Below are 15793 nucleotides of genomic sequence, written 5' to 3'. Positions count from 1 at the left end.
GAAGGCTCTGCCACAGGTTGGACACAAATAGTCTATATGAACATTTGGGATGGAGATGTCTCTAGATTTATGCATCTCACAGTTTCTTTTGAGCTACTGCAATTTCACTTTACTCATAGAGCACAGTGACATCTTTGCAGTTTATAGTCAAATAGACTTTTCCTTCTTGGCAGTTCCTGGTCCCTAAAATAGGAGTTCTTAATCTTTTTTGTGAGCCTTGGAGCCTTTTACTGGTCTGGTGAAGCCTATGGATCTTTTCTTGGAATAATTTTTAAATCAATAAAATTCAAAAATAGGATTATAAAGGAAACAAAATATATTGAAATAGTTATTAAAATATATATTTTTAAAAGTTCACAGACTCCTTAAAATCTCTCCATGAACTCTGGGGAGGGGAGGTCCACCAACCCGAGGCTAAGAATCTCTGTCCACTGCAGATTTTGAGGTTATTTCCCTTGTTTCAAGAGCCCTTGAATGGGAAAGAGGAATGGTCATGCTCCCATCTGCCTTTCTTCTTCAGTGCTAGTACTTGTCGCCTCCTATCTACTTTTTCTTTCCAGGAGTATTCTTATCAATTTGATTATTCGAACCTCCAAAGGGTTCTTCCCTGGTCAGCTTCAATAAAGACTGGCGAAACAGGAGTGGGGAACTTTTAATCTGTAGTCACTGAACTGAAGCCCAGAGAATATGCCAATTTCCTTCCGATGCACCGTTCTGGGTTCTCCCACACAAAATGCAGCCTCCTCCGAGTCCCTGACACAACCTTTGCTGAGACACTTTACAGGAAGCGGAACTACTTCACTTGGCAGCTCGGTCCATCCTAGGGTGGCTGGGGTCTTCCTGAAGAAGAGGGGCTCTGAGAATCTAAGGAGAAGACCACCTAAAGGGGAAAGACTAAGATGTCTAAGGGTGGGACTAAGGGGAGGGACTCAGTTGACCCAGGGTAGAGCTTTCTAAATGGGAGGGGCTGGAGTGTCTAAAGGTGAGGGGCTAAAGGAAAGGTAACAAGGGGCTGATAGCTCTGCTGTCCTCTGTCCAGGTGACATCGTACCTGAAATGGTATCGGTTCTTGGAAAGACAAGAGAACGGCACGAGAAGAGCAACCAGTATGATCAAAAGCCTTTAATTCCTATCTCTGATCCTTGGTGGAAGGCACTTCGGTCCCGGAGGACAGAAGTGGGAGCGTTGTCAAGGGACAACTTTAGGCTCGATACCAGGAAAAGTTTGCTCACGGAGCAACCACGCGGGTTCTCCCTCGGGCAGGTCTTCAAACAAAGATCGGAGAAGCCATTTTTGGTGTGCCCCATCGGGGATCCCTTTTCTAGAATGAGTTGAACTAAACTGCCCTCAAGAAACCTTCCAGCTCCAAGATGCCGTGATTTTAGGGTTCTGCGAAGGCACCGAAATGTGTAATGGTAGGGATAAAATAGAAGAGCTGTAATATCTAAGGCTGGATTGTCTTCTAGGGAGGGTCTCTCGAGAGAGCGTCCAAAGGCAGGGCTTTCTAAGACGGTTGAGCTTGGGGTATCCAAGAGTAAGGGAGTCTACGGAGTAAGTGTCGGTAGTCTACGGAGAAGGACTAGGGTGTGGACTTAAAGTGCTTTGGGGGGAGGAAATAAAATGTCAGGGTAGGGCTTTCTAAAGGGGGTGGGATGTCTAAGGGGATGGGATTCAGATGTCAGGAGAAGGGAGTAGAATATCTAAGGCGGGCTAAGAGGGTCCAAGGGTGGGGCTGTTTAAAGGGGAGAGACTGGGATGTCTAAGGGTGGGACTAAGGAGGGGCAGCTGGTTGGGGCGCTGTGGATCGAGCTCTGGGACTGGGGTCTGGAAGATCCGAGTTCAAACCCGAGCTCAGACATTTACTAGCTGTGTGACACTGGGAAAGTTACTTAACCCCTATTTGCCTCAGTTCCTCATCTGTAGAACGGGGACTCTCTGGAGACCATCAATGCCAAGAAGAGTTGGACCGTCCAGCCCCTCCCCCTTAGAAAGCTCTACCCTCTACCTGAGTCGCTTCTCTTAGTCCCCCCCTCAGACATCCTAGTCCTTCCCCCTTTGGATGGTCTCCTTCGATCCTCAGAGCCCCTCTTCTTTGGGAAGAGCTCAGGTGCCCCTGGATGGACCAAGCTGCTCGATGAGGTGGTTGTACTTCATGTAAGTGGGGGACGAATCTAAGGAGGGTTGGTGAATGGAAGGGGGCAGGGCTTGAGCGAGGAGAAGCGGCTGCGGGTTCGGCTGCCTCACGAACGCGTCTGGCGCGCTTTGGCCGCTGTGCGGCGCCGTAGTTCCCCAGTGGTTGCCCGGGAAACGGGCCCCGCGCCTGCGAGCCAGGGGAGGCCTCGCCTCGGCGGCCCAGGCCGCTCCCGTCCGTGCCTCAGCTGCCTCCGCCGCCGCCTCCCGGCTTCCTCCCCGGCTCTTCCGCCGGCCCCAGGGATGCGATGGGGCCCCTGGGGAAGGGGACCCGGGGGTCGCGGAGCTGGCGCTCTGGCGCCGCGGCCGCTGAGACGAGGAGGGTCTGAGGCTCCTCGGCCGCTCCGGGGCGGTGAGGGTCCCGGCCGGGCCGGGCCGCGGGAGAAGGTGAGAGCGGGGCCGGGCGCCGGGCTGGGCACACGGGGCGCAGCAGGGGGCCCAGAGGAAGGGAGGGGGGACCAGGGCCGCAGGAAGGATGGAGTGGGGAGGGGGACGGGGGCCAGGGCCGGAATTGGGGGTGAAGTGGGGGAGGACAGTAAAGCCCAGGGTCATCGAAGACAAGGAGGGGGCCTGGAGGAAGGGAGGAGAGACCGGTGCTGAAACTTGTGGGTACAGTGGAGTGGGGGAGAGGAAAACCCAGGGATCTCGAGGACACGAAAGGTCAGGGGCCCAGGGCCGAGGATGAGGTGGGGGGAGGGGAGGCCATCTCGGAGCTGGCCCGAACTCTGACACAGACAGACGTGCACCCGGGGAACCTTGGGGTGACTGTTTCAAGGGGAAGGTAGGGTGCATCAGGAGACATTCGCGTGCTTAGCCCTTGTGCCTTTCCTCTCTGCCCTTGCCCCGGCCCATCTCCTTCAGCTACTTCTTCCCTCCCTCCTCCATGTGTCCCGGGAGATGACAAAGAGCCAGCCGCCCTGGACACAGCCAACCCGGGCACCAGAGAATGGCAATGCATGCTGGCAGGACCCCAGGATGCATCAAGTAAAGCAGGGGATAGATAGGCACAGGTGACTGGGGTCAGAGAGCGAAGTCGAGGGAACGTCAACAGACCAAGGTGGCTATGCAGAAAGGCGAGGGACCCAGAGCTGGCCAGACAGGGACAGGGAGCTAGAGGTGATAGAGGCTGTAGAGGTCAGCTTCTCCAGGATACTAGAGGTGAAATGTGGAGGATGGGAGAGAACATGGGGCTGGAGGAAGGATGGGACCAGAGAGAGACAGAGGAAGGGGCACAACTCTCCAGGACAAGAGTGGAAATCGGGAGCTTGAGGGGATAGTGGACACAGCAGTGGAATCTGGAGTGTGTAGGGACACAGGGGCAAAGATACGGAACTATAGGGGAGACAGAATTGGGGGAATATAGAGGGCATGGAATTAGGGATATAAACACCTGGGGAAGACACTAGGTGGAATTCAGGATTGGAAAAGATGTCAGGAGGACTCTGGGATTTGTAGTTCTTGGAAGGGTCATAGAACTAGAACTGGAGAGAACCCCAGAGGCCTCTAGTACAAGGTTGAGGAAATTGAGGACTAAGAAAGTTAACTGACTCACCCAAGGTCATACAGATAGTAAGCAACAGAGAGAGGCTTTGAAACCAGGACTTATTGTGAAATGTTCATGGGAAGGAAGAGAACTACAGGGGGAGAGAGAAGGGACAGGATATGGGAACATAAAGAAGAGAAAGAGAGAGAGAGAGAGAGAGAGAGAGAGAGAGGGAGGAAGGGAGGGAGAGGGAGAGGGAGAAGGCACGGAATGGGGTCAAAGAGTGGATGTAGGGCTGGGTATAATCCTCGGGCTATGGAGTATAGAGATGAGCAGTGAAATGAAGGGGCATGAAACCAGAGTTTGCAGAGTATGTAGTGTATGGGTATGAGGAATCTCCCCCCACTCTTTTACAAGATTTTAAAGAACTTATATTAGCAACCTGGGGTGGGGGTGGGGGAATAGATATGTGAAGTTTGGAGTTGGAGCCAGTTAATGTGGTTTAGCCGACTTGTAACCAAGGTGGGTCATGGGGTAAGGATGAGTGAAGACAAGGGAAGCTGTCTGTAGGATAAAAGATCTCAGGGGTGAGACACAGTGAGGGACAGCCCAGTGAGGGTGAACATGGATATAGGGACTTTGCCAAGGGATTGGCATTTGGGGTGGTAAAGAAGAAGGCACTACATTTCCCTCTTTGGTTAAGGGAGATGGACTGGGTAGACTAGTGTATTAGATGTAGTATATATTTTATAGGTATTTACACCTGGACCCTTAGAGAAGGAAAGAAAAGTTATTCTCAGATTCTTCTCCCTTCCATATCCCCATCACCGTGGATGCTTTTGGATTTTCTTCCAGAACAATATCTAAGATTGCTTGACACATATATGTGATTGGGACCTTTAAATGAGGTCACTGGAGGAGGCAGAATAGAAACCCAGCTGGGCCTGATCTCTCCTGGTTTCCTGGTTAGCTTCACAATAGTACATTTTGTCTCTTTCTCCCCTTATCTTTCCCTTCTCTATCTCTGTTTATTTTACAAGGTCATCCCATATTAAATTTAAGGAAGAAAGGAAATAAGCATTTATTAAAGTGCTTACTATGTGCCAGGCCTTGGGCTCAGAAAAAGAATTTAAGAAAAAGAAATTGTGGTCAGTGTTTTGATTCTCTAGCATTTACCACATATATTACAGTGAGTATGTTATGTTGTTGACCCCGTGTTGCTTTCCCCAAGTACCAGGAGCATGTCTCTTTCATATTCACTTCTTTGTGTAGGCCTGCAGGGCAGTGAGGAGGCCAATTGGTGTTTGCTAATGATGTTCCAGTGGGAAACGTGCACCCCATGTGGCAGAGCTGTTTTCTGGGCCATGCTTGGCTCTGGCCCTGAACAACTAGCGTGGAGTTGGCAGTGTTGTCTCCCAGAGTAGAGAAGTTTCTTTTCAGGCTAGGTCTCCCAGGGAAGTGCTGAAAGGGGAGGAGCCGCCTGGGGAACTCATCTGGATTTCATTGACACATCTTGTGCCCCAGATGTGGGGCTTTTGTGTCTGGCTTTGCCCCCTCCCCCCTTTTCAAAATCAAAATCATCCATGTTGAAGGAATTCATGGCCATAAACTCCTTAAGTGAAATTGTCGTAAGTTGTTAAAAGCTGGCACTGGATTTTGAGGGCAGGCTTTGTTTCTTGGCCAGCTGGCTTCAGTTTCTGGTGAATAATTCAGGGGCTCTGGTAGAGTCAGCCTTGGCTAGTCACTGTCAGGCATGACCTCCCCTCACCTCCTTTCCCTCATTGGCAGGAAAGGCTTACGCAGACAACATTACCCTGGGCCAAACAGTGGTTTCCAATCTGGAGACATTTCCTACTATCGATGGCTTGCTGCCAAAGTCACCTAGACTTTGGGCATTGCTGTGCCTCTGACTGAGTGGCATAGGTGACTTCTAAACCACTCTGTCTGTGGCTCCTAGTGTTGCCCACTCAGCTGGTTCTTCGAGAGATTCATTCCCTCTATTTATATGGCTAAATATAACAAGGCAGCTTTAAAAACAAATAGATCCGAATTTATGACATCCAAATAAATATTGCCCTTCAAAATACTCACTCTGGTGACTTTATCTACTTATTCTGATGATGCTCCCTCTCTTCCCCCTCCCTCACTTAATAGTATTTTTAAAAATTATATGTAAAGATAGTTTTCAACATTCGCTTTTATAAAATTTTGACTTCCCAATTTTTCTCCCTCCCTCCTTCCCTTTGCCCCTCTCCAAGACAGCAAGCAATCTGATATAGGTTTTACATGTACAATCATATTAAATATATTTCCACATTAGTTGTGTTGTGAAAGAAGAAACAGAATAAAAGGGAAAAACCACAAAACAAAACAGAAAAAAATGAAAATAGTCTGCTTTGATTTGCACTCAGACTCCATAGCTCTTTCTCTGGATGTGGACAGCATTTTCCCATGAATCTTCTGGAATTGTCTTGGATCAGCGTATTGCTGAGAAGAGCTAAGTCCGTCATAGTTGATCATCATACAGTGTTGCCGTTGCTGTGTACAATGCTCTCCTGGTTCTGCTCACTTCACTCAGTGATGTTCCCTCTCTTGGGGCTGCTGTTGGTGGAGTGGGTAGTAAGTTAGCTGGCCCTGGAGAAGCAGGACTAAGGCTGGAAGAGAACGCTAGGGAAAAAAGCGTTCGAAATGCTCTTTAAGTGTTATTTTATACTGCCATTAAAGGCATCATTAATGAGTCATGAAAAAAAATTACATCTAATAATGGCGCCTTACAGTTTGCAAAGTGTTTTACCTACATTATTTCATTTGATGCTCACAACAGCTGTATAAAGTAAGTAGTGCAGTTAACATCATATCCATTTTTTCTGGTTAGGAAGTGAATTAACTTGTTTATGTTTACACCGCTATTGTAAGAAAGGAACATTATTAGGTCCAACCCCATCCCTTTACAAAAGGGAAAACTGAGACCCAGAGGAAAAGAAAGGGACTTTCACACAATCTCATTACAAACTGGCATTTTAGAAAAATTCATTTGATCAAAATATCTTTTGGCTAAGTCCAGAAATACAAATCGATTCTCTGACAATGAAGATTTACCAGCACCGAGGACATGCTATAGAAAGTGTAGGGCCTAAGTTAAAACAGCTGCTCCATGGCAGTTTGGTCTCAGCTTCTGGATGGGGTAGGGAGGCCCAGCCTCTTCCTCCCCTTCAGCTCCCTCCGTTGTGGGGAGGATCAGCCATGGCCGCTGCTGGAGCTTGGACAGTCTTGGCTCTGGCCTTGACACTTGCCGGAGGGTTGGTGGCCCAGGGAACCGCAGGCCTGGTGCTATAACCTAGTGCTGTCTACAACTGGCAGTTTATGAAGCCTGAGGGGAAGGAGTGCCTCACCTTTCTCTCCAACAGTGAGATTCACTTGGAAGACAGTAAGCGCTTAATAAATGCATTTTTATTTGCTCATGCATTCATATATGGTGATTCATGCTTTGATGTAAGTACCTAAAAAGGAGTTTTAAAAATGTTTTCAGCTATGGAAGCATAGTTGTGATAAGGTTATAATGTCCCAAGATGACTACTGTAATGGGTAACAGTCATTTCTTTGAATACATTCTGCCCCTTTTATTTTTGAAAACTAGAATCTCAGCTTTGTAGTTACATTTCATGTAGTTTCCAGACTAGAGGCTCCCAGCTAGGGAAATTTGAAGAAACCAGAAAGAGTTCTAAGAAGGTCAAGGAAAGTAGTTGAAGAGTTGAAACCAGGGATTTTATGAAGAAGCTAAGAAAGTTAGATTTAGCCTTGAGAAGAGAGGTCTAAAGAGTAAATGGGATTCTTATGTCTTGGACTAGATGGGCCCTTTCCAGTGTGAGATTCTGTGATTCTAAGTGTCATGATGATGTTCAGATATGTGAAGGGAATGTTATTAAGGAAAATTGTGAGCAGCCCTTCTACATCAGCAGTGCAAGGAATTGAGGAAATGTCTTTAATTTTAGCAGGAAAGAAAAAAAAGATTATTTCTAAGGAAGAATTTCCTGCTCGTAAAGGGTGTTAATGGGAAATTATAAAAGTTGTAACACTTGTAGGATCATATATTTGGAGCTGTATAGTCCTTAGAGTCCAGCTAGTCCACCCCCCTCACATTAGGTAGGGAAATTAAGCTCCAGAGAAGGAGAATGATTTGTTGAAGGGCACATGGACTCCTTCTGAGAGCTATCTGTTGTGCATGTGGGGCTAGTTTCGTGTGGCACCTGAAAGTATGTCTCTAACCATGTAAGGAGCTATCCTCACAATGAGAAAATTTATCTAGACGCCATTCCTTTGTGGTGGCCTGGTGCAGGTCAGTAAATTAGGATTCTCTTTCTCTTAATGACAGTCCTTCCACCCTTACTGGGGTGTATCACAGTTGCTCTCTTCCTTTATAGGATTAAGTTTGTTAAGTAAATGCTTCAGAAGTTATTTTCTCCTACGTAGCAGGCCTACAATATGGGTTACTGCTCTTTGAGAACTACCTCATTAATGGCATTGAGTACCAACCAGCTAGACTTCCCCTAAGCATTGAATAGCTGAGTCAAAGAACATATAGCACATATGCTAATTTAGTCACCTTACAATTTAGCCACCTTATACTTATCCGGTGGATTCTAAAAAATAACATTTGAATAGAACTACTTAGAGACATTTAGTCACAAAAGTGTGGAAGTGTCTGATAGAGGGGAATGAGATCTCAACTTTTAGCCCCAAGCCATTTAGCTCCAAGATGGGCTCCAAGCCCATCTAGGGCTAGACATAGCCAGCCCACCTGGCATTTACTCTCCAGTATGGTCTGCTAGATAACACTGAAGTAGGAGTCAGAAAAGTTCTGGTTATGTCCTTTATTAGCCATGTCACCATGGGCAAGACAGTTAACAATTAGTGTAATCTAGAATGGTCTGCCTTGGGAGGTAATGGGTCCCCTTCAGTGGGGGCTCCAGCCAGGCGTTGGATAACCACTTGCTGGGTATGTTGTAGAAAAGGATTCTTCAACAATGCTTTGGACCAGGATGACCACACAGGTTCCTTCCAAATCTATATTTTTGTGAATTCTCTGAGCTTTAATTTTCCTTTTTAAAATGGAAGTAATCCTCCATGCCCCACATGTCAACAAGTTGTTGTGGAGAAGATGCTTTATTAATAATAATTATAACAATAATGATTTTGGGTCCCTTGTCTTAAGTTTTTCCTGATTCTCCTAGATCAAGGGAAACACCTGCTATAGTGTTACTTAGGTAGTAATCATAATGACAATGAAACTTGCCCTTCTACTCTAAATCGGTATTCTAGACTGGGATCAGAGACAGGGGCCCAGGTATCACTCCAACAGTTCCTGCATTACAAGGAGGGATGTCCCTTGCCCCTGAGCTACTGTTAGATTAACCAAGGGTAGAGAAGCCCTTTTGTTTGGTGACCTTAGGTTTAATCATAACCCGATAATAGGAGATGACTAACTAATCTTAACAGAATCAGCGTGTATTCTCATTACTGTTGGCACAACAGCTGATAATGTTACTGAATGATTACATGCCTTACTTTGTTTACGCTTTGATGAACGTGAAGAAAAAACACTTAAAGTAGTAAACCACTGTGGTATATCTGGTAGAGACTTCTGGAAACTCCTGTTTAATTTCGGCACCGTGACTTTCCCTATAGCTTTAAGTGAGTTATCTGCCCCCACCTCCCTTCCCACTCCCATTGTCCACACAAGTAGTTTACCTACTTGTAGAACAAATACAAAGAAATCATATTCCGGAGGGCTTTGACTGGGGTTCTGGGCTTTGGGACCAGTGTCTACAGGAATTAATGTTAATAGGATCTTCCTTTTTCTCTTTTCTCTGGAGATGAACATCTGCAACAAGCCCTCCAATAAGACAGCTCCAGAGAAGCCTGAATGGACCGCTTCAGACAGGGGCAGTGGGCCATCCCCTGAGCTCTGCGGCCAGCGCTCTCGGAGGAATGGTTGGAGTTGGCCCCCACACCCATTCCAGATCGTAGCTTGGCTGCTGTACCTCTTCTTTGCTTTGATTGGCTTTGGGATCCTCGTTCCCCTCCTGCCTCACCCATGGGTGCCTGCTGGCTACGCTGTATCCTTGGAAGATGGTGAGGTGTGCTGGCACTTTTAGGGGGGTTGGCTTCTTTTGGAACTTAATGTGGGTCTGAGGAAGGTGGAATATAGGGTCAGTGAGCACAGGCAAGGCCCAGCTCTGCCACCAACTAACTAGCCATGGGGCAAGGGCCAGTCACCTCCCCTCTCAGAGCTTCCGTTTCCTCATCTGTAAAATAAGAGGGGGGTTCTTGAACAAGTGCTTATTCAGCTTCTGTCACAGGCAAGGCGTTGACTGTCCTGGGGATAAGCAATACAAAGACTGGGATGATGTGGCATTTCTATGGATGAGTAAATATGGAGTGTACACGAAGTAATCTCAAAGGGCTCGAGAAAGACTCTTGTAGGAGGTGGCATCTGGGCTGTGGTGAAGGAAGCTAGGGAGCCTAAGAGGCATCGATGAGGAGAGAGTAACCAAATGATCTCAAAATTCCCTTGGTGATGATATTCAATGCCCCTTACTCTCCTGGAGCCTGTTTCCTCATATGTAAAAATGTTAGTAATAGAGTTAACTCACTAAGTTTTTGAGAGATTCTACTATCTAACGAGATAGACACTGTTAAACATTAAATGCGATTGAAAAAGAAGTAATATTTACCAGGTTATTATAGGTGCAAATCACTTTAAGTAAACTCAGTGTCTGGAAAGCCAGGTTTTCACAAAATATAAATGACAGAGTGAGCATAATAAGGAATTAATTACTTTACAAAAGAATTTACTGTAGAGTTCCCTTAAATAGCAAATGCCTCAGGGGATTTATCAGAATTCCTGCATAGAGGTGACCCTAAAGCTCTGGCAGGAAGCCTTCAAGGACAGTCTGTATAAAGGGATTTAGAGCATCTGGGGACCAGCCAGTTAAGGGTAGAGAGACTTACATATCACCAGAATGGTGCTTAGCCTGAGAGGGCTTGCTTTCTTTTTTAACCTGTAGCAATTCAGAAAGACAAAAAGGGATAGTAGTCCCTGGAGAAAAGACTGATATTGATGAACTAATGGATGAAATACTTAAAATATTGAAGTATTGGACTGGTGATATTTGCACATCCTTCTTGAGGGGACTGGGCCATTTCTTAATCTTTGCATCCCCAGGGCCTGGCCAATGCCTTATGTCACCATCATTATTATCATCATAATCAGAGGGCAGTAGGGTTCAGAGCGAAGAGAAATCTTAGTGATTCTCGTCTGCTCCAATCTCCTCATTCTGCAGAGGAGAAAAATGAGAGCCAGGGAAGCAAAGTGGTTTTTTCCTCAAGGTCATTCACATAGGTAATAAGTAGCAGAGTTGGGATTTCAGTCCAGGTTCTCTGACTCCTAATTAAGTGCTTTCCGTGACCCCATGCTGCACAGTAAGAGCTTAATATGTATTTATGAACTGAATTGATTTTAATTTACCAAAAAGGTTAGATATTTTAATGAACATGTGTGTCTTTTAAGTCAGGGTATAACTGAATAAGAGCCTTCTTTGTTCACCACTCTTCAGCTATTCTTCTCGTTTTTCCCAAGACTACAAGCTGCCCCAAATCCTTCCGGCACCCAAAGGGGAGACCTTGCTGGGCTCTGCCAGCCTCTTCTACTTATAAAGAGCTACTTTTTAATTAGCCAGGCGTGTGTGCTAGTGAGAAGAGGAGATTGTTAGCCCCACCGATGTTACTCCTCTTCTCCCCCATATGAGGGTAGCCTTGAGGTGTACATGGAGGTCATTGACTGTTGTGTATGTTGTGTGACAGTGGAGCCACGTGAGGTCATTGTTCTGAGCCCATTCTGTGTGATGGTGCCCAGAGGCTTCCCTGTCTTTGTATCTCGGCTGCCTGAAGATCATCCTCTTCCCTCCTTACATTGACATTGGACTTGAGAGTTTTCAAAACTGAAGATCACATTAGGTTTTCCGGCCTCTGTGTCTTATTGTTGACTCATATTGCAGACCACAAAAACATGCTGCTCTGTTTGAGGCCAGCTGTTGTCTAGCCAATTCACTCCCATTTTAAGTATGAAACTTTACATTTATCTCTCTTTCAAACTTCCTCTTAGTTTTAGCCTAATCTTCTAATATGTGAAGCTCTTTCTGGATTCTGACTCTGGTATCTTTTTGTTATCTACCAGCTTCTGGCTTTTTGCTATCAGCAAAGTCGATCTTTCTGCCACTTAGGCCATTATCCAAGTTATGGGTAAAGAGGTCAGACGGAGCAGAAAGAAGCAGAGCTTCCTGAGGCACCCCAGGTCCAATCTTCTGCACTGGTACTTGGAGGCCTGATGATTCCTCTGTATCTGGCCAGTCACCCAGTTCAAGTACAGATTTTACACGGTTCTGCCAGTCTAGGAACTCTATCATTAAAGGAAATGTCTTAACTTTTCACATGCACTCTTCTTAATGAAGCCCTGTTGGCTCATGGTGATCATTGTTCCCTTTTCTAGAAGTTCAATACCTTTAATATAATTGTATCTATAATTTTGCCAGAAATTTAAATGAAAACTCATCGACCTAAAGTTTAGATTCCATTCTTTTCCTTTTTAAAAAACAAAACAAAACAAAGAAATCAGGACATTTAGTTTTTTCTAGGCCTGTAGTACTCTCTCATTCTCTGTGGCTTCTCAGCAGTTGTGGGTAATTGCTCAGTCATCATGTTTACCAATTCTTAAATGTGATCCTGGGATGTGGTTCATTTGGGCCTCAAGACTTGAACTCCTCAGAGCAGGTCTTATGCCCTGTTTACTTCTGTTATCAGAGCTATATAGTTACTTTTGTTCTCTCTAGTCCAAAACTAATTATTTTTTTCAAATAAATTAGAAGCAAAATAAGAGATGAGCAGCGCTCTTCCCCAGGTGTCAGTTATCCACATCTCCTTTATCCTGAGCAGGGGTACCCTTTCCCTTCTTTGAACCTCTTTTATCTCATAATGCTTTAAAAACAACCTCCACCTCCCTTTTTCTTGTCCTTGGCTTTTCATCCCAGCCTTAGTTCATTCGGAGCTTGGGAATTTTTGATAACATTTTTATAGTTCTGGGCTGCCCTTTTATATTGATTGTTCATAACCTGCCTTCATTCCCATCTTCTCCTTTACACATCTTTTAAAAAGATAACTTGATAATTGGGTTCTCTGTGTGTCTACATTAGTGTCTTTAGACAATTCCCTTTTTTTTCCTGCTTACAAAATTGTTTTTCTTTGTGCCTTGTGAATTTTCCTCTTGAGAAGCTTCTCTGCCTTTCTGGCCTGACTTCCCTGTTTGTTGTATTTTAGGTCATGATGTCCTATTCTTATTGCCCGATCTTGTTTCTGCTTCAAGTCAACTTTTGTTGACTTTCCCTGCCCACAGCCTTGACCCTAGTTCAGGTTCTCATCCCTTCTTACCTGGACCACCACAGTAGCCTTCTAACTGGCCTCCCTGTTTCATGCCTTTCCCAATGTATCCTTTCTCTCTCATCCTCAAAGAGAGCCATTGGTTATAATAAAGTGTTTAAAAAGGGATAAAAAACAGTTCAGTGAAACTAACCAACATGTCATAAAAGCCTGACATCGTGAGTGATATTCTAAACCCATAGTCCCACATTTCGGCAAAGAAGCGAGGGGGAGGGGATAAATGTACTATTATCAGCCCGTGTTAGTGCAGTACATCCCCGAAGAGCCTGTCATTCTTTTATTTTAAGTTGTGATCCAGAAATAAAAATCTCATTCTTAGACACCATCTTAACCCAGTGGTTTACTTCCCAAGCCCACTTTTTTCTTTTTAATCCCTTGTCTTTGATGAACAGCAGTGATTAAAGCCCAACTGATCAAAGTCAAAGGTCTTTTCATTTCTTTTTTAAAAAATAATATTTTCCCCAATTGCACGTAAAAACAATTTTTAACATTCATTTTTTAACATTTTGAGTTCCAAATCTTTCTCTCTCTCCCTCACCTTCCCCTTCCCTGAGATGGTAAGCAATTTGATATATATCATACATGTGCAATCATACAAAACATATTTCCATATTAATCATGTTGTGAAAGAAAACACAGACAAAAAAACTCATAAAAATAAAAAAAGTCAAAAATAGTGCTTTAATATGCATTCTGACTCCATCAGTTCTTTCTTTGGAGGTGGAGAATTTTTCATCATGAATCCTTTGAAATTATCTTGGATCATTGTGTTGATGAGAATAGCTACATCGTTCACAGGGTAATCATTGTACAGTGTTGCTGTTACTGTATACAGTGTTTTACTGGTTCTACTCACTTCACTTTGCATCAGTTCATATAAGTCTTTCCAGGTTTTTTTGAAATCATTGTGCTCATCATTTCTTTAGAGTACAATAGTTTCAAAGCATTCTTAGAATACGATAGTACAGTACATTCATATACTACAACTTGTTCAGCCATTCCCCAATTGATGGGCATTCCTTCAATTTCCAATTCTTGGCCACCGCAAAAAGAGCTTTTTCCTTTTTGTCTTTCCATTTCTCGCCCAAGATCTTTAGCAATGCTTTCTAGATTCCTTTTGTCAATGTCATTGATGCTCACATGAATCACCAGAAGTATATAGTAATCAACTCTTTTAAGACCAGTGGTGTTTTTTATGTTGTGCTTTGTAAACTGTAAGCCATAAGCTCCTTGAGGGTGAAGACTTTCTTTTTTGCTTCTATTTGTGTTCTTAGCACTTAACACAGTGCCTGGCACAGAGTAAATACTTAAGACGCCCACTTGCAAGGTCTCTCTCTCTCTCTTTTTTCTCTCTCGCTCCCTCCCTCCATCTCTCAAACTCTTCCTCACTCCCTCTCTCCCTCTCTCTTCCCCTCCCCCATTTTGAGCTAGAACTGTCTTCATTTTACATATAGGGAAATTTGAGGTTTGCCTATATCACCCAACTAGTAAGTAAGTGAACCAAGTTTCAAATGCAGGTCATGTGTTTTCCAGTCCACTGATTCCTGGGTTGGTTCTGGGTGTTATAGAAAACCCTTTTTTGGATGTAACATCCTCAGGGTGTAGTTGAGTCAAACTTTTGTTGTCTCTAAGTAGATTGTCAGTATGAGGCCATTCATTACCAGACTGGATATAGAAGAGGCAGCATCCAGTGCCCACATGTCATGTTGATTGACTTTAGCAGGACTTTTCAGAGCACTTCCCCTCTTCCTGCTGCCCCGAGGTGGACCTGATCCCCTCCAGACTGGCTCCTTCTCTAGCTCTCTGGAAAAAATAGACTATAGGAGGATCCAGGCATCTTTGTAATATAAGGAGGTCATACCAAATACCACCACCCACCAAAACCCTCCTCCCCCAACCATGGAGAAACTAAGTCCAGTAGGCCTCAGGTTTTGCTCAAAGTCCCCAGAGCTCATACCTGCCAACAGCATTCAGTGTTTTACTCAGACCAGCAAAAGTGACAGAGCCAGGGAGGTGTTACTGCTCCTGGTATTTCAGATGAGGGGGTACCTCAAATCATGGGATTTACAATTGGAAAGGACCTTTTCTCTAGTTTACAAATGAGGAGCTGAGAGCCAAAGAGAAGTAACTGGCCCAAGGAGACGAGCTAAATGGGGGAGTCTCCTGATGCCAAATCGAGTCATCTTTGAGTTACACCATACTCCCTCCCTAGTTACATTTGGCAGTCCCTGGCTGAGGCCAGAAACTCTGCCAGTGTTCTAGGAGTTCATGATTAGTAACTGGGAGCCAGGAGAGCCGGACAAATGATTGTGCTCTGTTCCTGCTTCAGCCTTTCCCTGTGTACCATGCTCCATTGACACTGTTGTGCTGAGCAGAGAGGAGAGATGACTTCCCAGAGTGTTAGTGCTACAAGAGCCTTTCCACATTATTTTTTAACCCCTTTCATTTTACAGATGAGGAAACTTGGCCTCCAAGACATTACATGACCTTCCTAGAGTCACAGAGCCGAGTATGAGCAGAGCTGGGAAGAGACCTCACATCTCTTAATCCTTCATCCATTTCTCTTACAGCACTAGGCTGCTTATAATCAATAACACAGGGTGTTCTAAAGTCTGGACACGTGGGCAA

General features: G+C 45.0%; 1 protein-coding gene across 2 annotated transcripts in view; it reads left to right on the top strand.

Moving 5' to 3' along the window:
* The first annotated feature begins 2315 nt into the window (after positions 1 to 2315).
* ZDHHC1 (zinc finger DHHC-type containing 1) overlaps positions 2316 to 15793 on the top strand; it is a 53292-nt gene continuing 39814 nt past the window's right edge. Inside the window, exons 1-2 of one of the 2 annotated variants that reach the window (XM_036750976.1) lie at positions 2316 to 2577; positions 9547 to 9789. In XM_036750976.1, coding sequence (XP_036606871.1) covers positions 2434 to 2577; positions 9547 to 9789 — 387 coding nt within the window. In that variant the 5' untranslated portion in view covers positions 2316 to 2433. The remainder of the gene's footprint in view (positions 2578 to 9546; positions 9790 to 15793) is intronic. The other variant, XM_036750977.1, reaches the window with a different exon arrangement.

The sequence above is a fragment of the Trichosurus vulpecula genome, chromosome 3 (genome assembly GCF_011100635.1).
Source record: "Trichosurus vulpecula isolate mTriVul1 chromosome 3, mTriVul1.pri, whole genome shotgun sequence".
NCBI classification, from domain to species: domain Eukaryota; kingdom Metazoa; phylum Chordata; class Mammalia; order Diprotodontia; family Phalangeridae; genus Trichosurus; species Trichosurus vulpecula.
Note: the sequence above shows the minus strand (reverse complement) of the source record. Positions and strands in the feature narration are given on the sequence as shown.